A 27,383-nucleotide genomic window follows, 5' to 3' on the forward strand; every position below is an offset into this window, starting at 1 on the left:
GGCCAATTGCATAACAATCCTTAATATTGTTCCAATTTAGGATATCACATCGCCCGTCCGTCCGTCCGTCTGTCCGTAGCTTTTCACGGCCCAACAGTTTAACCGATTTGGATGAAATTTGATACAGAGGAAGCTACCCGGAAACTGACATAGGCAACATTTTATCCCGGAAAATGAAAGAGTTCCCATGGGATTTTAAAAACCTAAATCCTCGTGACAGGTGAAGGTTACAGTAATTAGAAAAGAGCTGATAACTTTCAATCTGCTGAACCGATTTTCTTGGATAATAGCTAAGAACACTCTCGATCAAGCCTTTCAAACAAAAAGAACTAAATTAAAATCCGTTCATTAGTTTAGGAGCTACGATGCCACAGGCAGATACACAGATACACACGTCAAACTTATAGCACCCCTCTTTTTGGGTCGGGGGTTAAAAAATACCCCCATTTAATAGAAACCTTCAGCTACATAAAGTCTTGTTCCACCAAACCGCAAGACGTCAGGCGAGTTTCCATCCTTATGTCGTCGACATTCCATCTACACGCACGAAACGTTTTGCGTCTTCATTCCTCATACGCATGGCTAAGGTTTGGAATACTCTTCCGCGATCTGTGTTTCCTACTAATTACAATCCGGGTATCTTTAAAACAAGAGTGAATAGGCACCTTCTAGGTAAACGCGTCCCATCTTAGACCACATCATCACTTTCCATCAGGTGTGATTGTGGTCAAGCGCTTGCCTATAGTGAATAATAAAAAAAAAAAACTAAACTAGTTAGAATTTAGGTCATCACCTTGTAAAGTGTATCGGGCCACGCGGCCTAGTGTTAGGTTTCCTGTGAAATTAGAGCGTGGATTTTGGCGCACGGATACTAATATTACGACAAAATATACGATATTACATGATTAAACCACAGTGTAGTTAAATACAGTGAGACGATGCCATTGATGTTTGCGGACGAGTCGATCCGTCGTAGCATACCCAATGGACTAGAGCCAGCGCGTGCCAGACCTTCGTTATTTTTAGAGTTCCGTACCTCAAAAAGAAAAACGGAACCCTTATAGGATCACTTTGTTGTCCGTCGTGTCTGTCAAGAAACCTATTGGGTACTTCCCGTTGACTTAGGATCATGAAATTTGGCAGGTAGGTAGGTCTTATAGTACAAGTATAGGAATAAATCGGAAAACCGCGTATTTGTAGTTACATCATTAAAAAAAAACTAAAATGTGTTTCAATTTTCAAAGTAAGATAACTATACCAAGTGGAGTATCATATGAAAGGGCTTTACCTGTACTTTCTAAAACAGATTTTTATTTATTTTTATGCATAATATGTAGTTTTTAATTTATCAGTGCGCGAGTCTGACTCGCACTTGGCCGGTTTTTTCTTTCTTTTTCTCTTTATTGTTACAATATTCTGGTACAAATAAAAAGAAATTATAATTTTGAAAAATCTGTCGTCTTCTACATGGTTGGTATAATTCTTTCCCGTCTCTTTGTCTGGTTGATTGCTCTGTATATTCGTGATTGAAATTCATGTCCCAACTCCTCAACCCGGAGAATGCAGGGTGCAGGAATGAGAATTATCTCATTCTCAATTCATAGGATTCCTAGGGTTTAGGGTTTAGGGGCTAGGGTTTAGGATTTGTAGGTGAAATGTTTTTCTAGATGTCGAACATAGAATTCTCCCCATTGACCGACTGTATGAAGTGTTTCTTTATACTGTGGTTAAGTGATTTTATTCGTAGTGAAGGTCGAACTGAATTACAATATCCGAATGTTTTTTTTATATCAAAAATTTCTGAATGAACGAAAAAATCATTTTGCTAATAGGATGTATACGTCATGTTAAAACGTACGTTTCAAAGTTGCACTGGGTGTCGTAATTTTGTCGTAGACATCCACTGCTGTACCTGTTCTAACCACGGAGAGAAGTTAATATATGGCCCTCTCTGCTACGTAATCCCATACGAATGACAAAGACAAAAATGTTTCCTGTACTAACTTTTTCCGTGGATAGAAGAGTGCGGAAAACATGGGCTCGTTTGTTATTGGTTAGTCATTATAATAGTTAACAGGGCTCTCCCGTCACTCGCTTCATACAATCGTAGTTCCAATTTCATTTGAATATTAAGCAACCAAAGTCCATGAAATTTTGCAGACATATTCTAGAAACTAATATCTGTGTCTGTGGGGCTCAAAGATTTGCATGTAAATTAAGACCGCGTAACTTTGAAACCGAATATTTTAATAGAAATCTGGAAAAACACAGACATAGATATTAGTTTCTAGAATATGTCTGCAAAATTTCATGGACTTTGGTCGCTTAATATTCAAATGAAATTGGAACTACGTTTGTATGAAGCGAGTGACGGAGAGAACTCTCTTAACACCCTCTGACTCGTTTCTTTGTCATTTTTAACCTCAAAAGCCAAAAAGAGGGGTGTTATAAGTTTGACGTGTGTATCTCTGTATCTGTCTGTGGCATCGTAGCTCCTAAACGAATGAACCGATTTTAATTTAGTTTTTTTTGTTTGAAAGGTGGCTTGATCGAGAGTGTTCTTAGCTATAATCCAAAAAATTGGTTCAGCCGTTTGAAAGTTACCAGCTCTTTTCTAGTTACTGTAACCTTCACTTGTCGGGGGGTGTTATAAATTTTTAATTTACACTTGTAGTAGTTTGTTTTTTAGTAGTTTTCAACTTTATCTTGTTTATACGTAGCTAAAGACCTGGGTAGAGACATGAGTTACTTTTTATCCCGAAATTATATAGTGAAAATATTTTCACATTACTCTAAACTTTTGAAGAACTTACGTTCGTTCGTTCGAACAGTTACGCAACGGTGTAACAGGCGGCCATATAAACAATGAACTGAATACATTGGTACAATTTAATTACTTCGTTCGTTACCAGTTTTCGATCACACATCGGTATGAGGAAGCAGAAGGACGATGGAAAGTCTCAGTGAATGACAAGGATCGTAGGAAATCACTAGTTATATTACAGATGCGAAAGTGTGTCTGTTTGTTGGTTTATCGGTTTATTCCATACTTATGCCCGCGACTTCGTCCGCGTGGATTTTAAAGCCCGTGGAAATTCTTAGATTTTTTACATATCCATGTAAAATAACCGGCCAAGTGCGAGTCGGACACGCCCACTGAGGGTTCCGTACTCGGGTATTTTTTTCGACATTTTGCACGATAAATCAAAAAATCTGTTTTAGAATGTACAGGTAGAGGCCCTTTGATATGATGCCCCCGCTTGGTATAGTTATCTTACTTTGAAAATTTAGACACATTTTAATTTTTTTAATGATGTAACCACAAGTTCGCTGTTTGCGGATTTATTTCTTTACTTGTGCTATAATACCTACCTACCTGCCAAATTTCATAATTCTAGGTCAACGGGAAGTACCTACCCTATAGGTTTTCTTGACAGACACGACGGATGGACGGACGGACGGACAGACAGACAGATAACAAAGTGATCTTATAAGGGTTCCGTTTTTACTTTTGAGGTACAGAACCCTGAAATCACGTCAATCCGTTGCTGCGTTGCGACGTGATAGAAGAACAAACCAACAAACTAACACATTTTTGCATTATTTATTATAATATGAGTATTTGATATCCACCCTAAAACGATGACCTTCGCCGTGGTTAGCGCTGTGATCTTCCCGGGATCGATTCCCGGCAGGGTTTGGAATTTTGTAATTTCTTAATCTCTGGTCTGGTCTGGTGGGAGGCTTCGGCCGCGGCTAGTTATCATCCTAATTTGACATAACGTCGATTAAGAATCAAACCAAGAGTTCCCTCACTCTAGTTCACTCTGTCTATGGTCAGTAACTCAATGGTTATAATTTTATCGACATGTCTTTGAATTACAATGACATATCGATTCTTAATAATTTAATTATTATTATACGTTTCTGTGAATTGTTATAATGTGGAGCGAATTATTATAAATTATAATGTATAATGTGTGAAATAAAGCTATGTGCTCACTGGAGAGCAAAGTAATATTGTGAAAGATAGGCGCACACTAGTTAAGTGTCTGTGAATTTAAAAAAATAGAAATTTTTAGGCTTTCATTTCGTTGTCTGTCTGTCTGTCGTGTCTGTCAAGAAAACCTATAGGGTACTTCCCGTTGACCTAGGATCATGAAATTTGGCAGGTAGGCAGGTCTTAAATAGCAAACGTAAGGGGAAAAAATATTTCACGCTAGGAAGCCTATGAATCCTCTATTTGTCTATGATTTCACGTCACCCATAGCCTAATATTTGACATATCGTCGATTCAGGATCAAACCGAGTTCCGTCATTCTAGTTCACTCTTATGTCACTTTTAACACTTCTACATTTAATCTGATTTCTGTGGTCAGTGTCTTTCAGTCTTACCTGTAAGTGACGTTCTACATATCAGAATAACGAAGGCTTTGTCCGAAGAAATCACACTAATATTATAAAGGCGAAGGTTTGTGTATGTGTGTGTGTGTATGTTTGTTACACTTTCACGCAAAAACAACTAGACGGATTTGGCTGTTTGGAATGGAGATAGATAAAATCCTGGATTAGCACATAGGCTACTTTTTATCCCGGAAAATCAAAGAGTTCCTACGGGATTTAAAAAAACGATATCCACGCGGGCGAAGCCGCGGGCATCCTCTAGTAATTATATATGCACAAGTGTAAATTAAAAATTTATAACACCCCCGACAAGTGAAGGTTACAGTAACTAGACAAGAGCTGATAACTTTCAAACGGTTGAACCGATTTTCTTGGATTATAGTTAAGAACACTCTCGATCAAGCCACCTTTCAAACAAAAAAAAAACTAAATTAAAATCGGTTAATTAGTTAAGGAGCTACGATGCCACAGACAGATACACAGATACACACGTCAAAGTAATAACACCCCTCTTTTTGGATCGGGGGTTAAACAGTGTGGGCGGAGGCTTGGTAACAAGGTCCCGTTGGCACCCTTCGGGTTTACAGAACCCTAATAAGAATAATAAGTAATTATTATTTCCTATTATAAATATTGCAGCTTCCATAGTAATAAATAGTCTATTATTATAATATATGTATTTTTATAAATTTGTTTTTATTGCAGGAACGAATAATTACCTAACGTAATTAATGAACACAACAACTTTTATTTTTAGTGTCGCGTACCTATTCAAAAATATAAAACTTTGTATCCTATCACACGAGGGCATCGTGTTTAATGATAGTAAATATATTAATTGCGGGCGAGTACGGAATGTACTAGACCGTTTCCATCATCGCACGATTCACGACACGATTATCATTAGCAGTTCACGACAGCTAGGAAGATTGTAACACGTGTAAATTAAAAATTTATAACACCCCCGACAAATGAAGGTTACAGTAACTAGAAAAGAGCTGATAATGTTCAAACGGCTGAACCGATTTTCTTGGTTTATAGCTAAGAACACTCTCAATCAAGCCACCTTTCAAACAAAAAAAAACTAAATTAAAATCGTTTCAGCCGTTTAGGAGCTACGATGCCACACACGGATACACAGATACACACGTCAAACTTATAACACCCCTCTTTTTGGGTCGGGAATTAAAAACGTCAGGCTTCACCTACAACTGGTCTCTTGTATGGATACCCTCATTTCCGATTTAATCACGTAGAGAAACTCCAAGCATGTCCATCACCCTCTGAATGACATTAAGCTTTCTGTTTTTTAATTATTAGGTGTAATTTAAATTAATTAAAAAAGTTTCTAACCCGTTTCGTGTTTTTTCCAAACCAAATTCGTGTGGGTTTAATAAAAACTGCCACACCCCTTCCAGGTTAGCCCGCTTCCATTTCAGACTTACATCACTTACCAACAGATGAGAGATGAGAGTCTCATCTGTTCATAAGCAAAGTGTAAATTAAAAATGTATAACACCCCCGACAAGTGAAGGTTACAGTAACTAGAAAAGAGCTGGTAACTTTCAAACGACTGAACCGATTTTCTTGGATTATAGCTAAGAACACTCTCAATCAAGCCACCTTAGGAGCTACGATGCCACAGACAGATACAAAGATACACACGTCAAACTTATAACACCCCTCTTTTTGGGTTGGGGGTTAAAAACAAAGCAGTGCGTCAAAAGAGCCGCGACAAGACTATGGAAACATAAGAACGCACCGGGCGTAATAAAGGTCGTCGACAACGAAAATTGCTGATGAAATAATCGGAGAGCGTTGCGAGGGTGGTAGGCGCGGTGCCTTACACTGTGGCCTGTTACCTGTTACCACTCAAATGCAGTTGTTTATAGTATTACAAAAACCACACCCTATGTAGTATAGAAGCAGGCGTTATTTTGCGGAAGTCCATGATATAAAAGGAACCAAAAGCTTAATTTGCTATAATCTGCCAAATGCCCATGGGAACTCCTTGATTTTGCGAGATAAAAAGTAACCTATGTCCGTCTCCGGGAGGTAAGCTAACTCTGTGCCAAACATCAAAATCGGTTTAACTGTTGCGCCGTGAAAAGTTAGCAGATAGACAGACAGGTAGACAGACACACTTTCGTATTTATAATATTAAGTATGGACTAGCTGGTCCGGCTTCACTCAAATGGAATTTCTGAAAATACGATAAGTAGACGTTAGGGTTCCAAGGGTCTAGAATAGCGACCCCTCTCTGGAAAGGATATTTTCTATCTCTATTCCAAACAGCCAAATCCGTCTAGTAGTCTTTGCGTGAAGGAGTAACAAACCTACACACACACACACATACACACATATACACAAACTTTCGCCTTTATAATATTAGTGTGAAGTGTGATAGTGTGACTAGACGATCCTCTTAAATAAATCATATTCTAATGAGCAAATACGTAGACGGCGCCCATCGACCCAGCGACAAAGCAACTAATAACAAAGGCATGCCCTACGAATTGACACCACCCACGAGTGGATACCAGGTCTCACGTGCCCACTCAAAGGTTCAATGAAATTCCATTATTTATCTATTGAAGCGTCAAATTGGTCAAAATGTTCCTATTGTTAGACAAGTCAATATTATTTCGGCAATACATATATTTGTCGTACGAGAAAGCGACGTATTATCACTTTACATCAGGTGTGATTGTGGTCAAGCGCTTGCCTATAGTGAATAAAAAAAAAATATTATGTGCGTGGCTGAAAGACACTAACCACAGAAATTAATGATTAAACGTACCTTAACTGAAATTCTATCATAAATATACAAAGGCTTTATCTTTAACTAGATAAAAAGTAGCCTATGTCCTTCCCCGGGATGTATCCCAAGTTTGTATTAAATTTCATTAAAATTGGTTCAGCGGTTGGACCGTGAAAACGTAGCAGACAGACAGACAGATAGACAGACAGACAGACACACTTTCGCATTTATAATATTAGTATGGATGGGTAGTGATAACACTGGAAATACTTAGGCATTTTGAGATTTTCACTTTTTTGCATTTTGTCTGTTAGGAGACTTCGGCCGTGGCTAGTTATCAACTTACGCGCAAAGCCGTGCCTACATTTATCCTAAAAAATTGACCTAACGGATGTTACATGAAAAAAGTAGGGGTCTCCAAAATTCTTTTTTTTTCTATTGTATCGAGTGGGGTGTCAAATGAAAGAGGACAAAATTCTGAGTTCATAAATATAAATGTACTACAACATTAAAATATACCAAGCGACAGAAAAACAATTTTACTATAATATTTCAGTGTTTATTAAGAAGATCGCAGTCGGATTTTAGTTTTCAAATTTATCTTGTATACTATATCTATCGCTTTCTATCGGCAGTTCGCGGGTAGTAGTCGGATTTAAGTGCTGTTTAATTTCTTCTTGTTTCGTCGTGTATAGATGGAACTACAAAGTAAGTCTTGAATACCTACTGGTACGGATAGACAAGACGTGGCCTCCACAATTTTATGGACGCGTACAGGCAATTAGGCCTATTATAAATTCAATTTGTTCGCTACCTGTGTTATTGCTGTGGTATGCAGAAGCAATTATCAATAAATTGAATTATAACTTGAACAAGTGTAAATTAAAAATTTATAACACCCCCGACAAGTGAAGGTTACAGTAACTAGAAAAGAGCTGATAACTTTCAAACGGCTGAACCGATTTTCTTGGATTATAGCTAAGAACACTCTCGATCAAGCCACCTTTCAAACAAAAAAAAACTAAATTAAAATCGGTTCATTAGTTTAGGCGCTACGGTGCCACAGACAGATACACAGACACACAGATACACACGTCAAACTTATAACACCCCTCTTTTTGGGTCGGGGGTTAAAAAACATAGTATTTTTGCATTATCACCTAATCAAATACTTAATGTTCTCCTAAACGAATTTTGGCCACGCACTGGCGCAGACCTCCATTGATCGGGATTTAGGTAGGGTACCTATTATGGATCTGGTTTAATCATATGTTGATTTAAAGGTCCCTTAAATACTCAGAAAAAACCGGCCAAGTGCGAGTCAGACTCGCGCACCGAGGGTTCCGTACTCGGGTATTTTTCAAAAATTTTGCACGATAAATCAAAAACTATTAGCCATAAAATAAATAAAAATCTTTTTTAGAATGTACAGGTAAAGCCCTTTCATATGATACCCCACTTGGTATAGCTATCTTACTTTGAAAATTGAAACACATTTTAATTTTTTTTTAATGATGTAACCACTAATTCGCGGTTTTCAGATTATTCCTGTACTTGTGCTATAATACCCACCTACCTGCCAAATTCCATGATTCTAGGTCAACGGGAAGTACCCTATAGGTTTCTTGACAGACACGACGGACGGACGGACAGACAGACAAACAAACAGACAACAAAGTGATCCTATAAGGGTTTCGTTTTTCCTTTTGAGGTACGGAACCCTAAAAATATCACTGAGCCGCCTAAAGCACGGGTTAAGTAGGTTTAATCAGATCACAATGTGCAATTGCAAATACCTATGGCACGTGCCGCGCGCACGATTGAAACGCGCCCTGCGCATACCAAAAATACTTGTAGGTACAATTAATTATATCTTAAGTATCTATTGATATATATAAATATAATGATGATCACGACCGCTCTGTCAAGAGTGACACGACAAAGAAGAAGAAGTATCTATTATCTCAGCAAACAAGGTGAAGTTATAAAGATGATGCAGTTTAAGATAAAAGCAATTAGTGGCTGATATTTTTAACCCCCGACGCAGAAGGGGTGTTATAAGTTTGACGTTTGTATCTGTGTATATGTGTATCTGTCTGTGGCATTGCAGCTCCTAAACTAATGAACTGAATTTAATTTAGTTTTTTTTTTTTGTTTGAAAGGTGGCTTGATCGAGAGTGTTCTTAGCTGTAATCCAAGAAAATCGGTTCAGCCGTTTGAAAGTTATCAGCTCTTTTCCAGTTACTGTAACCTTCACTTGTCGGGGGTGTTATGAATTTTTAATTTACACTTGTTTATGGACAATTCAAAAAGCTTTTTTACGTTTCTGTACCCGAAGGGATTTCAAGTGTATTTACACTTGAAAAAAACGGCCAAGAGCAAGTCAGACTCGCGCACCGAGGGTGTGTGATGTATTTAGTTCTGGAAGTACCCTATAGGTTTTCTTGACAGACACGAGAGACGAACAGACGGACAGACAGACAGACAACAAAGTGATCGGATAGCGGTTCCTTTTTTCCTATTGAGGCACAGAATCTCAAAAATTAAAAGATGCATCTTTCCGTCTTTCCATCCATCCTCAAAATTAAAAGGAACAGTAGCTATAGGTACTAAAGCTAATTTCATAGCCGCTAAAGTCAAGGATGAAAATAAAAAACTCAAAAATAACTTAATAATTCTAAGATCACTTTACTACCTTCTTATTCATCATATATAACTTTTATTTACCATACTTTCTTAACAGATAAAGTCGACTGGTAAGGTATTGCCAGTAAATGTTGGAAAGGATGCAAGCTGTAGGCGGAATTTTGAGTGTAGGATATCGGTGCTACATAAGGCTGGTAGTTAAAACCTGGAGCGATAGCTATAGGTGCTAAAGCCGATTTGAGAGCCGCTAAAGCCGCTTCGAGTTTAGCTATTTCTGGAGTTAGGGCTTTGACTTCAATAGCGTTTTCTTTCGCAGCCTCAGCAGGCATTACAATTTCAGCTGGTTTTCCGGCTTCAGCAGTTTTCACCTCCGACTTTTCTCCACTTTTAACCTCTACTATTTCATTAATGATTCCGGCTTTCTCTTCAGTTTTAATTTCAGCTTTTTCTTCACTTTTCACTTCTGTAGCTTCAGCTTTTGCTTTGGTACTTTCGGCTTCAGCAGCAACTTTGCTAGCAATTGATCCAGCAATTCTAGCCTCAGCAATTTGTAATTCGTTGAGTGCTTGCCATTTCTTCTCTTCTGCAGCCCATAAGGCTTCCTCTTCTTTTTCTTTGGCTAAGTCATTTGCGTTGCGGACTTCCTGGTTTTGTTTTTCAATAGCTTGTTCTGCTATATCTTTAGCTTCGTCACTGATGTAACGGGCTTGATCAGCGAACTTAACCTGTGGAGGTAAGTTTAGTTTTTATACTTTTGAATCTACCTTCACCCCATTCATAGCCACAATAGCTTAGAACGTAGATAGATGAGATCGTTCTAGTGAGTATCGCTACAGCGTAGGTCCTAGACGTTCTGTTTCTTACCGGTTCTACTGAGTAACAGTGCACCTGGATCGATGGCAAGACAGAATTCGTAAACTCCCATACCAAATGTGGCTCACAGTCGCTCGTGCTATGAACCAAGAGTGCCAAAATAGAGGGCGCTGCGGACACGCAGGCGAGAAGAGCGGTTAGATGGGAAAATAGAGTTCGTAAATTATCGTGAACGTCATGTACTTCAAGATATCCTATGAGCCACATAGGGTACACATGCGCCATAAGCCGGTCGATGAACCACGTGTAGCTCACATACGCTTCTATGAGCCAAATGTGGTTCACAAGTTACCTGAGCATCTATAGCAACAGCTGCAATGTCGCCAGGCGAAATGGTCGGTGCACCCACTAAAGGTGCTGCCCCATTTACGGCGATGGGTAGTGCATACGGGTACGGTGCTAAGATAGAGGGCGCTGCGGACACGCAGGCGAGTAGGGCGGTTAGGAACTGTGAATAAACAAAACAATATGAATTCTAAAGATAGACTTTGTGGTACGCGAACGAGACATAAATCCATACTAATATTATAAATGCGAAAGTGTGTCTGTCTGTCTGTCTGTTTGCTACCTTTTCACGGTCCAGCAGTTTAACCGATTCTGACGAAATTTGGTACACGGTTAGCTTATATCCCGGGGACAGACATAGGCTTTTTATCCCGGAAAATCAAATAGTTCCCAAGGAGTATTGTAACCTAAATGTACGCGGACGAAATCACGGGCTTCAGCTAATAAATAGTAGAAACCAGGGTAAGCCATCTAGTAAGATAACAATTATAAGAAAATAATCAACAGGATAACAGTTTAAAAAAAAATCTTCTTATTAATATAAACTTCCTAGTTATGTTTTCCTTGATTTTCAAACAATTGTTTCATAATTGCGTAAAATTCATATCAATTTCTATAAAATTATTTAATTCATTAATAAAATTATTGTGTACACCATGATGAAATCATAGTGTATATATTATGCTAAAGCATCAATAGTTCAACGGTTAAAAGAGTGGACTTAAAACCGAAAGGTCGGCGGTTCGAAAGGGGAATACCTATGAATCATTATTTTTAACCGACTTCCAAAAAAGGAGGAGGTTCTCAATTCGTCGGAATCTTTTTTTTTTTTTAATGTATGTTCCCCGATTACTCAAAGAAGGTTACAGTAACTAGAAAAGAGCTGATAACTTTCAAACGGCTGAACCGATTTTCTTGGATTATAGCTAAGAATACTCTCGATCAAGCCACCTTTCAAACAAAAAAAACTAAATTAAAATCGGTTCTTTGGTTTAGGAGCTACGATGCCACAGACAGATACACGCGTCAAACTTATAACACTCGTCTTTTTGGGTCGGGGGTTAAAAAAGGATTAAAAAGTCATACTGACCAGTTCTCTCATCTTGTCCAATGCGATGTGTACTGATGTATGAATGCCCTAGCACAGTACGTACCGTCTTATATTCTGTAGTAAATGGATCAGGCTCAGTACTGGATGACTAATTGTTTACTTGAATGCAATAAAAAAGGTTAAAACGTCAACGGCCTTAAGGCGAAGGGATGCAGGAAACGTAAGGTTCTTGACGCTATATATTCTAGGAGCATCAAAAATGTTGTCCTACAGGTTCCTTTCAAACAAAAAAAAAAACAAAATTAAAATCGGTTCTTTGGTTTAGGAGCTACGATGCCACAGACAGATACACAGATACACGCGTCAAACTTATAACACTCGTCTTTTTGGGTCGGGGGTTAAAAAAGGATTAAAAAGTCATACTGACCAGTTCTCTCATCTTGTCCTAAGCGATGTGTACTGATGTATGAATGCCCTAGCACAGTACGTACCGTTTTTAACCCCCGACCCAAAAAGAGGGGTGTTATAAGTTTGACGTGTGTATCTGTGTATCTGTGTATCTGTGTATCTGTGTATCTGTGTATCTGTGTATCTGTGTATCTGTGTATCTGTGTATCTGTGTATCTGTCTGTGGCCTCGTAGCGCCTAAACGAATGGACCGATTTTAATTTAGTTTTTTTTGTTTGAAAGGTGGCTTGATCGAGAGTGTTCTTAGCTATAATCCAAAAAAATTGGTTCAGCCGTTTAGAAGTTATCAGCTCTTTTCTGGTTTTCTTATTACTTTTATCCCAGGACCACCAGAGGTTACGTATTTTCTGACACAGGAAATATATACGATTGAGTAGTGTTAGTAAGTACTAAGAAAGCATGCCTAGCCTACGTGCTAGCTTGCTTAGACGGCCAATTTTCAGGTATCTGATAATCAAGGTACATAAAAACATTACTTACCTCACGTAAATTCGCCAAACTGATTTTTACGTATATTTTAGGCAATATCCTTAAAAATATGTCGCCAATACTCCCAGACACTTCCCGCGTCGGCCGTATTGCTTTGCAGACGCTTTAAAGCTCCCAAAATAAGTGATTACTTAACTGCACGTAAATTCTGATGCTCCATTTTTATATATGTCCACCAGACAACTATTTTAAAACCTTTTACAAGAAGACAGACCGATCCAGAGGGCCAATCATCCCCTAAATTCAATTTTAATGCCTCTGTGGGTTTGAGCGCGAGGGCATCATTATCTACGCGCATGAGAATGAGTAACACATGTATTAGGATATATTGACTTCTCTCTCACTCTCTTATAGTTTACTTATGTCAATTAATTATTAATATTAAAAAAAAAACTGCTAAAAATTAAAAAAATTGGGGAATTTACGTGAGGTAAGTTATGTTTTTATGTACCTTGATTACCTGATACCTGAAAATTGGCCGTCTAAGCAAGCTAGCAGGTCTGTAGGCATGCGTTCTTAGTACATAGTAACACTACTCAATCGTCCACATTTCATTCGTCAGAAAATACGTGACGCTGGTGGCCCTGGGATCTTTCACTATTGTAACAGAGGTTCATAATATTATGTCAATTGGCAAATGTCAAGTTGTCAAGATGGACGTTGCCTAGATACATAATTATTTATTTGAAAATAATGTTTTGGAAAACTCCGATACTTTGGATCGTAGGCGCGGAGTTTCTAATTTATAAAATATTATAATCACAGTTAAACGAGAAAACATCAATTCAATTATAATATCCAACAGTCAACCAAAGGCCACGAACAATCAACCCAAACCCAAACCATAGTCAAACTATTTTTAGGGTTCAGTAGGTATCTGTAGAAAAAAAAAAAGATGTTGTAGGTAGCCTCGACTGTTGTAGTCGCGTAGGTGTGCATGGCACCATTAAATATCGTAGGAGGCGATGACCCTCCGCGCGGCTGAGGTTCCCGCATCGTAGTCGCTTTGTCGCGCAGGTTTGGATGATGCATTAGGCGCACCTTCTTTTTATTTTATCTGCTTGAACTCAGCTTATTTACTTTGACAAATATTCGTTTAAAATTCATCATCATCAGGATCAACCCATCGCCGGCTCACTACTGAGCACAAGTCTCCTCTCAGAATGAGAAGCTACCACACTGGCCAAGCACGTATTGGCACACCTCACGCACCTTTGAGGGAGCATTATGGCCAACTCTCAAGCATGCAGGTTTCTTGACGGTGTTTTCCTTCACCACTTCGTTGTCTGTCTGTGTGTCATCTTTCAAGAGAATCAAAACTTATAAATTGGGTACTTCCCGTTTACGTAGAATCATGAAAGGCAGGTAGCAATATCTTATAGCCCAAGCACTCTACTCCTGTGGCCCAAGTAAAGAGAAAAATCCGACAACTGAATTGTCATTACATAAAAAAAAACTTGTACGGAACTCTTCATGTGTGAGGCAGACTCGCACTTGACCGGTTTTTGAAAGTTATGTCAAATAAAAATTTGACATGCAATAACAAACAAAATGAAATACAAGCCACTTTTTTCCTTATTTCATCGGGTGAAAGTCGATTTCAATTTAATCGTAGGTATATCTTGAAAAGCGAACCATTATACGACTACGTAAAATGGATACATTTTTAAAGCAACGACATGTTAGAAACAGATATTTGGTTTGGTCGTGTTAAACTATGTGAGTCATTCAGATAATTCTTGATTTAGTGATGTTCGGTCAAAAATATTTCATGGAACGTATAATTAACATAACATTGATGTTACTTTTGAAGAGATATTAGCTGCCTTATTGGATTTATATTATTATAGAAATTGGGTTTTAGAATGGCACAAATAAACGGTAATTTATGAATAGAGTTTAAAAAGCGTGAAATAAAAATTAAATTAAAAATTTTAAAAACCCCCGACACATAAACCTCTAAAAAGTAAAAAAATAATAGGTAAATATGTATGGGCCCTTTAAGAATAGTATAAATAGTAAAGTTTTATCCAAGCGTTCGTTGCGTCGGGGGACCGCTAAAGACTATTCTTTCTACAACAGATGACTTTCATAGTTTATGATAGGTAGCGGTCCCCTGGCGCAACGAGCGCTTGGATAAAACTTTACTATTTATACTATTCTTAAAGGGCCCATACATATTTACCTATTATTTTTTTACTTTTTAGAGGTTTATGTGTCGGGGGTTTTTAAAATTTTTAATTTAATTTTTATATATTCTGTAGTAAATGGATCAGGCTCAGTAATGGATGACTTGTTTACTTGAATGCAATAAAAAAGGTTAAAACGTCAACGGCCTTAAGGCGAAGGGATGCAGGAAACGTAAGGTTCTTGACCCTATATATTCTAGGAGCATCAAAAATGTTGTCCTACAGGTTCCAGTATTAGCGACCTACTATTGATACTTTTTGAACCCCGATCCTAAAAGAGGGGTGTTATAAGTTTGACGTGTGTATCTGTATATCTATCTGTGGCATCGTAGCTCCGAAACTAATGGACCGATTTTAATTTAGTTTTTTTTTGTGTTTGAAAGGTGGCTTGATCGAGAGTGTTCTTAGCTATAATCCAAGAAAATCGGTTCAGCCGTTTGAAAGTTATCATCTCTTTTCTAGTTACTGTAATCTTCACCTGTCGCAGGTGTTATTAATTTTTAATTTACACTTGTGTAAATGATAAAAAAGCATGGATTTGACTTGCTCCAGCAATGCGCGGGGCTGCAATTGTTTTGTATAGTGTGGCGTACTATATTAAATTGAATAATTGAAAAGATTAACCGCCGAGTTTCATGCTAGTTCTTCTCGGTAGGAACGGCATTCTGAACCAGTAGTAAATTATTTGACAATCCAAAAAGACTTTTAAAAGTTTACTTGAATAAAAATATATTCTATTCTATTCTACAAATCCCAAGGGAACTCATTGATTTTCGGAATAAAAGTAGCCTATATGTTAATCCAGGGTATAATCTATCTCCATTCCAAACAGCCAAATCCGTCCAGTAGTTCTGGCGTGAAAGAGTAACAAACATCCATACATTCATTATACGAACTTTCCCGTTTATAATAAACGGAACGAAGTCGCGGGCATCAACTAGTAGTCTAATATTGCTATGCGTGACTTGAAAGGCCTTGTGTGAGGAACTTCGAACTCTGGCTGTATCTACAATGACATACCATAGTAATTTGTGTACACAAAAATTCTTTGGTAGTTTGTATTACGCCAACGCCCACAGTTAAAAGCTCCAAAGCTCTATATCCGATCCGTATCATACAAATAGTACGAATTCTCCGAGAATCCATACTAATATTATAAATGCGAAAGTGTGTCTGTCTGTCTGTCTGTCTGCTACGTTTTCACGGCCCAACCACTGAACCGATTTTAATGAAAGATACTGACTTGGGGTACATCCCGGGGAAGGTCATTAGGCTACTTTTTAACCCGGAAAATCAAAGAGTTCCCACGGGATTCCTAAAAACCTATCCGTCCCCGGGATATAAGCTAACTCTATACCAAATTTCGTTAGAAATGGTTAAAATGTTGCGGCGTTAAAAGGTAGCAGACAGACAGACAGACAGACAAACACACTTTCGCATTTATAATATTAAGTACCAGCTGATGCCCGCAGCTTCGCCCGCGTGGATTGGTCAGATCCCCTGCAGCATCAGGATTGAGGAGTTGGACTCCAAATTTTTTATGAAACAATGTCGCAAAGTTCCTCTATCGATTAAAAAAGAAATGACGCAAATCGGTCCAGAAATCTCGGAGATTACGGTGTACATAGGTAGAAAAACACAACTTCCTTTTTGAAAGTCGGTTAAAAAAGTAGCCTATGTTACACCCTGGTCAATTCTCTACTTGTCTGTGAAAATCCCGTCAAAATCGGTTCAGCTGTTCCCAAGATTAGCCTTTTCAAACAGACAGACAGACAGACAGACAGACAAAAATTTTAAAAACGTGTGATTCAGTTATAGTATCGTTCAAATAACCATATGACCTTAATATGCGGTAGTTATTTCGAAATTACAGACAGACACTCCAATTTTATTTATAAGACGTATAGATGTATTCTCGAATTAAATAGTACTATTTGTATGAGGGTTCGCGCAACCTATGTCAGACATGTCCTGTCCGTTTGAATCGTACCTACAGTCCATAGATTTCAACCTGAGTCTTCATCTCACACAGTTCTCTAAACAGATTGTATACAGATTGTATCTAACAGGTACAGTAGGCCTTCCCTAGTTAGCACCACCACACCCTGTCCTCAGTCTTTCTTATACTATTTTTTACTTCATCCCCGTACTTCATCTAATTTTCCAATTAAAAATGCTGTTTATTCTGTTGTACAAAATCACTAAACTAAACTAAAATGATAGGTCTAAATGTCTTGCTGTCCCTTTCATAATGCTCCCTGCAGAAAAGGAGACCTTGCTCAGATCACTAGATTTATAACTGCCAAGTTAATTTAGAGATTGTGTGCAAGATGATTAGACATTGGCACTGCTTCTGAGCACAACTAAATATTAGAATATTCGCATCCTCTTCTTACTATAGTAATATGAACAGGACAGACACAGTTTGACACATTTATTGTAATTTAGAACTGTCAAACCTCGTGACTTTAGCTGCCAGTCACGAGCCTATTGTTTGCACTAAAAGAGTATTTAGATGTAAAATTCATGTTCCGTCCTATTTTAGCTATATTAAAAAGAAACAGATGCAGATACTCCAAATTTAGTTTAGAGAAAGAATCGGCAATCTACAGAATCGGCGCCATTATTACATTAACGCTGGCTATGTTTTCCAAATAGACTTGCACTTTTTGTTGCCATATTTAAGTTTATTACGTATAAACTAAATATAGATTAATAGATTAATAACTAGGCGTGCGTGTACGTATCACTCCGACATTTGTCTCTTTTTTTGTGTACCGTTAAATCGAGTTAGTTATTAAAATATTCATAGCAACATGCCTAAATAGTGTTTGAATTTTACACTTTTATGGCGAAACTAGCTGACGCCCGCGACTTCGTCCGCGTGGTTTTAGGTTTTTCGAAATCCCGTGGGAACTCATTGGTTTTCCGGGATAAAAAGTAGCCTATGTGCTAATCTAGGATATTATCTATCTCCATTCCGAACTTCAGCAAAATCCGTCCAGTGATTTTTGCGTGAAGGAGTAACAAACATACACACACACACACACACACACACACACACACACACACACACACGTAGGATCACTTTGTTGTCTAGAAGGGTTCCTTTTTCCTTTTGAGGTATGGAACCCAAAAAATGGGTAAACGTTTACCCTATCCGTGATCTTAGAGTACAAGTGTAAATTAAAAATTTATAACACCCCCGACAAGTGAAGGTTAGTAACTAGAAAAGAGCTGATAACTTTCAAACGGCTGAACCGATTTTCTTGGATTATAGCTAAGACCATTCTCGATCAAGCCACCTTTCAAACAAAAAAATACTAAATTAAAATCGGCTCATTAGTTTAGGAGCTACGATGCCACAGACAGATGCACACGTCAAACTTATAACACCCCTCTTTTTGGGTCAGGGGTTAAAAGGAGGGCACCATTGAAAAAATAAGCATAACTTTAATTACGATTTATTAGTCTTTTAATGTTATCATATTACCACGCGTGCTTAATAGCTATCGCGGGTTGGTAGATATGCGGAAACGTGGCTACAGGGAACGGAGTTCTGTATGCAGCTTGGTAGGATATCGGAGCAACGTATGGCTGGAAGTTGAGGCCTGGAGCGACAGGAATAGGAGCTGGGAATATTGAATTGTAAACCCCGAAAGGATTTCCAGGCTTAGGCGCTTCAGGAGCTGCGGCTTTTACTTCAACAGCATCATCCTTCTTTTCCGCTTCTTTCATTTCAGCTTCGACTGGCTTTTCGGCTTCTTCGGCTTTCAATTCCATCTTTTCTTCAGTTTTAGCTTCAGTGGCTTCGCTTTTGATTTCTGATTTCTCTTCAGCTGATTCAGGCATAGCGATTTCCTTAGCGGCTTCGGCAGCTAACCTTGCTTCAGCGATTTGCGCTTCGTTTAAAGCTTGATTTTTCATCTCCTCAGAAGCCCAAAAGGCTTCTTCGGATTTCTCTTTGGTGATGTCGTTGGCTTCAGCAACTCCTTCATCTATGTTCTCGGCGGCTTGTTCTTGTAGTTCTCTTGCTTTGTCGGCGCGAGCTTGGGCTTCATCGGCGGCTTTAACCTGTAGAAAAAAGACAATCAATCAACCATTTTATTTAGTCTTCTTCTAAACTTATATCATCAACTAGCTGATACCCGCGACTCCGTTCGCGTGGATGTAGGTTTTTTAAAATTCCCGTGGGAACTCTTTGATTTTCCGGAATAAAAAGTAGCCTATGTGCTAATCCAGGGTATAATCTATCTCCATTCTAAATTTCAGCCCAATCCGTCCAGAAGTTTTTGCATGAAGGAGTAACAAACACACACACACACATACAAACTTTCTCCTTTATAATATTAGTGTGATCTCCATTCTAAATTTCAGCCCAATCCGTCCAGCAGTTTTTGCGTGAAGGAGTAACAAACACACACACACACACACACACACATACAAACTTTCTCCTTTATAATATTAGTGTGATGTGAAGTGTGATAAAAGTCTAATTAATTGACTAGTGAATAAACTGCTGAGGACTGAAGAGGATGCTTTCGTTAACATAGATGATGATGGAAAGATAATGTTGATAACGAGAAACCGACAATCCTTAGAGTGTTGTCTGGTCTTCTATAGCAGTAGCTTGAATGTCACCAGCTGTCACTACTAATTCAACGACTGGTACTACCAGGACTGGTACGCTATTGATGAGACAGAGAGAGCTGATAGGAAGGAGGGATGGTAGAAAGAAAGAGATAATCTTAGGGAGATGAAGTTAGCTGGGCATTTATAGCAGCAGCCCTGCAATCCACCAGCTGGCAATTTTAATATAAGCTGCAAAATATAAGCTGTATAAGGCTGCATATGCTGACACAGGTGCGATAGGGTAAGATGACATTGTTAAAGACCTACAAGAGAGATGATAGTTACCTGGGCATCTATAGCAGCAGCCTGAATGTCACCAGCTGGCACTTCTGGTGCAACTATTGGCGCCACCGGCACTGGTGCGACAGAGAGGGCTGCATATGGTGACCCAGGTGTAAGTGGGAAAGCCGTATAGGGTACAAAGTTTAAGACGGAAGGCGCCGCTGAAGCGCAGGCGAGGAAGGCGGAAACGATCTGTAAACAAAATATACAGGTTGTAATTAAAACGCTAGAAAAACGAAGACAGATAATAGTACCACAAAAAACGCGAAAAAATAAAATAAAACCCTGTAGTTATTAAGTTCGCAATGTATTGCCAATAAAACATTTTACTGATGCTAGAGGTCAATGAATGTTGCATAGTTAGGTGCCGCGGGGTCAATGCGTCGTAGGCGGGCATTGATCCCAAGTTTTGCACGCTGTACATTGCGGGTTTAAAAAACATTAAATCACTAAAACTACAAGTATAGGGTAAATGGTTACCGGTATTGGATTGTGTTTAGGTAGTACAATAATAGCGCTAAGATTTTGCTAGCTTATAATTACATCGTTATATAAAAGAACATTTATCCACGCACATGCAAACTGTGGAATCAACTCCCTTCTGTGGTATTCCCATTAGATTACAACATGGGGTTATTCAGGGGTCAGACCAACAAATTCCTGAAAGGCCGGCAATGGTGACGTCAGGTGACTCGCCTGCTCGTTTGCTCTTAAAGCTGTTTAAAAGAAACCGGCCAAGTGTGAGTCAGACACGCGCACCGAGGGTTCCGTACTCTTTTTTATTTGTATGCATAATAGATGCATAAAAATAAATACAGACAGACAGACAACAAAGTGATCCTATAAGGGTTCCGTTTTTCCTTTTGAAGCACTGACCCTTAAAAATGATCAGTGACTAGCTAAAGCCTGCGACTTCGTCCGCCCGATGGGTTTGATATAAATGAATAGTTCGCGTGATTTAAAAAATTCCATATTTGATTAGTTTAACCAGTATGCGTAGTACATACCTAGTAGCAATATGAAAACTAATTATTATGCTTGATTGATTCTGATTTATGTTGTCAATATTGTACATATCGAGACTTGAAACGGTTCTAGACTGATCTAAATTAAAAGTTAGGTATATGTCTGCTGAACTGGTTTACTGTACTAGGGCACTAGCACACTACACTTGTATGCGTAAGTATTGGCGATTTTGTCGCTTATCAAGCAGCAACTGAACTCTTAACGAAGTATGAATTTGATTATTACTAACTAGAGCATGCCTGCGACTTCGTCCGCGTGGATGTGGGTTTTTGAAGATCCCGTGGGAACTGTTTGGTTTTCCGGGATAAAAAGTTGCCTATGTCCGTCCCCGGGATATAAGCTAACATTGTACCAAACGTCAGAATCGGTTAAACTGTGAAAAGGCCGTGAAAAGGTAGCTGAGAGACAGACAGACAGACAGACACACTTTTGCATTTATAATATTAAGTATGGAAGTATGGATGATCATAAACTTATTTCGTGGTTTAACGACATATCATATTGTAGGTAACGGGTAGGCGAAAAACTTGGCAGTTGGTCTTTTTAACCCCCGACCCAAAAAGAGGGGTGTTATAAGTTTGACGTGTGTATCTGTCTGTTGCATCGTAGCTCCTAAACGAATGGACCGATTTTAATTTAGTTTTTTTTTTGTTTAAAAGGTGGCTTGATAGAGAGTGTTCTTAGCTATAATCTAAGAAAATCGGTTCAGCCGTTTGAAAGCTATCAGCTCTTTTCTAGTTTTCTTATAGAAATTTTGTATCGGGGGTATTTAAATTTTAAGTTATTAAAAACTTAACCTTGAACAAATTGGTTCCGAGTTTAACGCGTTATACATTTGATTAGTTGGAAATATCACTTTGAACAATACGACTCCTGCATGGAAGATCATAGTATGTTATCATGGTATGGTTTTTGGCTGTTTGAGTTTTGAGTCTGCTCAGTTTTGAGTCTCAATCTTAAAATCACACTAATATTATAAAGGCGAAAGTTTGTATGTGTGTGTGTGTGTGTGTGTGTGTGTGTGTATGTTTGTTACTCCTTCACGCAAAAACTACTGGACGGATTGAGCTGAAATTTAGAATGGAGATAGATTATACTCTGGATTAGCACATAGGCTACTTTTTATCCCGGAAAATCAAAGAGTTCCCACGGGATTTCGAAAAACCTAAATCCACGCGGGCGAAGTCGCGGGCATCGGCTAGTATATGATAATAAGGCCAACATTGACATACGATGTTCTTCTTTGCCGGTGTCAATTATGACAGGATTTAAGAAATCGCAAAATATCAAGTGTGCTAGGGTCCTTAGTGCAGGTACATGACATTAAAAACTTGCTGCAGATATTACAAAAAGGTAGAGTCAAAGAATCTATTTGTTACATTGTAACCTAATTATATGCAATATGAATATGATGATTGGGTTAATACCTAAGATAGGTAAGGCCTTCCACTAGTTGCTGGGAGAATAACTATTTTAATGTAGTCTCGAAGGTTACTTCGAGGGGTCTCTCCGTCACTCGCTTCATACAAACGTAGTTCCAATTTCATTTGAATATTAAGCAACCAAAGTCCATGAAATTTTGCAGACATATTAACATAGTTAGTATTAGACATATTAGCTTAGTTTAACTTAACTTTACTTTAATTTAATTTCCATCTTATTATATTCTTTTAAAATTTATAACTTAGGTATTTTTTCATAGTCCTTAGGTTAGCTATTATATTATATTTCATATTTTACTGTACGACTTATGTTTATGAATGCTGTGACTGCCCGTAAGTGGAGTTGCATAAGAGCCCTAGAATTTAAGGAACAACATGTATTTAATCTAAATGTGTAACTCTGTGGGCGGTACATAAATAAATAAATAAATAAATAAATAAATATTCTAGAAACTAATATCTATGTCTGTGGTTTTTCAGATTTCTGTTAAAATATTCGGTTTCAAAGTTACGCGGTCTTAAAAATTTACATACAAATCTTTGATCCCCTGTAATTTTAAAACTACATTTTTTTTTAGAAAAATCTAAAACACCACAGACAGATATTAGTTTCTAGAATATGTCTGCAAAATTTCATGGACTTTGGTTGCTTAGTATTCAAATGAAATTGGAACTACGTTTGTATGAAACGAGTGACGGAGAGAGCCCTCTTAAGGTACGGAACCCTAAAAAAATGAAATTCGAGTAATTTATCTGTAAACCTTTGTCGATAGCGACTGCATTCCGCAACAACCCATCTGATTGGAAACATTTCTTACATTTCATTGTTCGCCCAACATAGTAAAAACGTCCGGACGGGTTTCTGATAAAGAGATTAGCGATTATAATGTCGGTATGCGGGCTGAAGGTCGAACTTGTTTGCAAATAAAACCGTTATACACACAGGCGATAAGTTCATCCATCACAACTGTAAATTAAAATTTATAACACCCTCGACAAGTCAAGGTTACAGTAACTAGAAAAGAGCTGATAACTTTCAAACGGCTGAACCGATTTTCTTGGATTATAGCTAAGAACACTCTCGATCGGAGCCACCTTTCAAACAAAAAAAAACTAAATTAAAATCGGTTCATTAGTTTAGGAGCTACGATGCCACAGACAGATACGTAGATACACACGTCAAACTTATAGCACCCCTCTTTTTGGGTCGGGGGTTAAAAAGAAATAATCTTAATTAGAATCATTGACGAGCAAAAACCAGCCAAGTGAGAGTCAGACTCACGCACCGAGGGTTCCGTACTCGGGTATTTTGTGATTCTAGGTCAACGGGAAGTTCCTTTTTCCAATACTTATGGTTAATCATGATGATGTTTATGATGATTTGTCTTTGACTGTATCCTAAATTTTTAACTTTTAATAAATTGCGATTTCAGTAAACCCTTTAAAACAATGACTTGTTTTTATACCATAACAAGTAAAATGATTTATTTATAACATACTTGTACATATTATTCTAATGCTATGCAGATGTATGATAAATGGCTTGATTGGACGTAGGTTTTAATAAAACTTATATAGAATAAACCTTTTAACCTGTTTGTGATAAAATAGATTAGTAATTATAATATCGGAATGTCGTCATGAAGGTCGTATGTACATACACAATAAATTAAATTTAACATTGTTGACAATTATCGATAAATGATGCAATAGTTTCATTAATAAGTGATAATCTTCCACTGATTAAATTAAAAAACGAAACGTTTTTATTTATCTTAATTATTATGGGAATAGAATAGAATAGATTTTTATTCAAAAAAACTTTTACAAGTGCTTTTGAATCGTCAAAATAATTTACCACTGGTTCGGAAAGCCGAGGGAGCATATTTATAATAGTTTTTTAAACTAAGTTAAATGCAAGTCCAGAATAGATTGCTGAAGTTTGTTATAAAAGTCATAAATTCAGTCAACCGCAATATTTGAGATATCACTGTCGCCAAAAATTGCACTATTTTATCACACATTCGTTTCGTCTGTGTGTATCCAGATATTAAATGATTTTAATAAAGATACGACTTTTCATAAATTCACTGGATCGAAACAAAGCATTTTGTTTGCTCTATTTTTTTCGTAATAACGCATTAAAAAAAAATATAATTTAAAAAAAAATTCAAAGGATTTAATGCAATATTTCCACAAAAAAGCGGCCAAGTGCGAGTCAGACTCGCGCACCGACGCGAGGGTTCGGTACTCGGGTATTTTTTTTTAACATTTTGCATGATAAATCAAAAACTATTGTGCATAAAATTAAATAAAAATCTGTTTTAGAACGCACAAATAAAGCCCTTTCATATGATACCCCACTTGGTATATCGTGGTAGTTTCTTACTTTGAAAACAGAAAATACTAATTATTATTATAATTTGTTCTTGTACATCTTCCAATTTTGTTTTTTTTTTGTGATGTAATCACGAATTCCCGGTTTTCCGATTTTTTCATTTACTTGTGCTATAAGATCTACTCTACCTGCCAAATTTCATAATTCTAGGTCAAAGTACCCTATAGGTTTTCTTGATAGACACGACAGATGGACAGACGGATAGACAGACAGACAGACAACAGAGTGATCCCATAATAAGGGTTCCGTTTTTCCGATTGAGGTACGGAACCCTAAAAATGTCTAAAATACGATTCAACTGTAGAGAGTTACGAATTTTTTTTGACAAATGAATAATTATTTTTTTTGCTACGCCTTTTAAGTAATTAACATATTTAATGAAGTATTATAATTGCTCTAGGTTTCCAAATAGGTTTATAAACATTCGTTTTAAATTTTTAATACCTTTATATTATATCAGTATCATTGGCATTAGGAATGAGCTCATTAAACAAATAGAAGCACGTGGAAATTATGACACATATATACACACACATATATACACAGTACACACACACAATCAATTCATTTCATCAATTCACAAAAATTATATCCCCCGATTATATCCACGGATGTTATAGAAACCAGCGGATATAATCGGGGATATAATTTTTATCTACTGCCCATGCTAGCCGGGCAGATAAGAGATCCGTGCTCAGTAGTGAGCCGCACTACTGAGAACGGATCTCCTCTCAGAATGGAAAGGATTTGGCCATGGTCTTACTACTAAGGATAACATCGTGAGGAAACCTGCATGCCTGAGTGTTCTCCATAATGTCCTCAAAGGTGTGTGAGTCTGCCAATCCGCACTTGACCAGTGTGATGCACTATGGCCTAACCCCTTCTCATTCCGAGAGGAGACCCGTACTCAGTAGTGGACCAGCAATGGGTTAAAGATGAATAAGCTGTATGTTTATAGGTTCTATATGGATTTATGAACAAGTGTAAATTAAAAATTTATAACACCCCCGACAAGTGAAGGTTACAGTAACTAGAAAAGAGCTGATAACTTGCAAACGGCTGAACCGATTTTCTTGGATTATAGCTAAGAACACTCTCGATCAAGTCGCCTTTCAAACAAAAAAAAGTAATTTAAAATCGGTTCATTAGTTTAGGAGCTACGATGCCACAGACAGATACACAGATACACACGTCAAACTTATAACACCCCTCTTTTTGGATCGGGGGTTAAAAACAACACAACCAAATCGATTTCGATATGCAAAAGTAGTGCCATCACTAAAATACAGAAACTTTCCACTTTAAAATTCACTTGAACTTTTAAAAATACAAATAGGGAAGTGACACTGACCAGAACTCTCATCTTCGCAATATCGATGTCTACTGATTGCTTCATCTGATCTCGATGCGTTTTTATATTCCATCCACATTGTATATAGAACAGGCTCCACTCTGGGTATGCTCGTTTACATAAATGTAATAAGAAAAGTTCAAACGTCAACAACCTGAGGGCTGATGGAAGCAGGAAGCGCGCGCTTTTTGACAGTTTGATGGGCGCCATCTTGAATAAGGTATTTCATTGGTATTCCGGTTTGTGTTATGTCACAGTTTTGGTGTCAGATTATGACAGATACACATTAATTGAAACCAGCGATTTCGTCCACATCCAAAATAATACTCGAATAATTAACTGTAAAGATAATACTTAATCGAATAAGGCCAAGGATACATCTAGTGGATATGGGCGCCATCTTGAATGACATATTTTATTGGTATTCCGGTTTGTCATAGTTTTGGCGCTAAATTATGACAGATAGACTATACATTAATTGAATACTGCGATATTTTTTTTTCTCTCTCGTCTAGCTTTACAAAGATTAGCTACTGCGATTTTATCCACATCCAAAATAATACTAGAATAATTAACTGTAAAGATAATACTTAATATAATAAGGCCAAGGATACACCTAGTGGATATGGGCGCCATCTTGAATGAGGTATTTTATTGGTATTTCGGTTTGTGTTATGTCATAGTTTTGGCGCCAGATTATGACAGATAGTACCTACATACATTAATTGCAACCAGCGATTTCGTCCTCTTCCAAAATAATCCATACTAATATTATAAATGCAAAAGTGTGTCTGTCTGTCTGTCCGCTAGCTTTTCACGGCCCAACAGTTCAACCGATTCTGACGAAATTTGGTACAGGGTTAGCTTATATGCCGAAGACGGACATAAGCTACTTTTTATCCCGGAAAATCAAAGAGTTCCCACGGGATCTTTGAAAACCTAAATCCACGCGGACGAAGTCGCTAGTACTAGAATAATAACGGTAGAGATAAAACTTAATCAAATAAGGGCAAAGACACATCAGCGGGTAAACGGAAATTCTCTTCGGCATTTCTTTCCCAAATATATCCAACTAATATTATAACT

General features: G+C 37.7%; 3 protein-coding genes across 7 annotated transcripts in view; 1 reads left to right on the forward strand and 2 right to left on the reverse strand.

Annotated features, from left to right (window-relative positions):
* LOC123879236 (WD repeat-containing protein 7) overlaps window positions 1-27,383 on the forward strand; it is a 150,080-nt gene that overhangs the window by 59,386 nt on the left and 63,311 nt on the right. The gene's annotated exons all lie outside the window — the stretch shown is intronic.
* On the reverse strand, window positions 9,830-12,511 carry LOC123879257 (pupal cuticle protein PCP52-like). Of its 2 annotated transcripts, XM_045926903.1 has the most exons (4): window positions 12,448-12,471; window positions 12,060-12,297; window positions 10,977-11,132; window positions 9,830-10,536 (listed from the first exon to the last, which is right to left on the reverse strand). In XM_045926903.1, the coding sequence occupies exons 2-4, from the start codon at window positions 12,069-12,071 to the stop codon at window positions 9,889-9,891; spliced, it is 816 nt and encodes a 271-aa protein (XP_045782859.1). In that variant the 5' UTR covers window positions 12,072-12,297; window positions 12,448-12,471; the 3' UTR covers window positions 9,830-9,888. The 2 variants fall into 2 exon arrangements, with proteins under 2 accessions (XP_045782859.1, XP_045782858.1); XM_045926902.1 differs by lacking the exon at window positions 12,060-12,297 and having other exon boundaries at window positions 12,448-12,511.
* On the reverse strand, window positions 18,615-26,522 carry LOC123879255 (pupal cuticle protein PCP52-like). The gene is made up of 3 exons (XM_045926899.1): window positions 26,298-26,522; window positions 20,084-20,272; window positions 18,615-19,240 (listed from the first exon to the last, which is right to left on the reverse strand). Exons 1-3 carry the CDS (start codon window positions 26,505-26,507, stop codon window positions 18,656-18,658), a joined length of 984 nt encoding a protein of 327 aa, XP_045782855.1. The 5' UTR covers window positions 26,508-26,522; the 3' UTR covers window positions 18,615-18,655.

Source organism: Maniola jurtina, chromosome 27 (genome assembly GCF_905333055.1).
Source record: "Maniola jurtina chromosome 27, ilManJurt1.1, whole genome shotgun sequence".
Lineage (NCBI taxonomy): Eukaryota > Metazoa > Arthropoda > Insecta > Lepidoptera > Nymphalidae > Maniola > Maniola jurtina.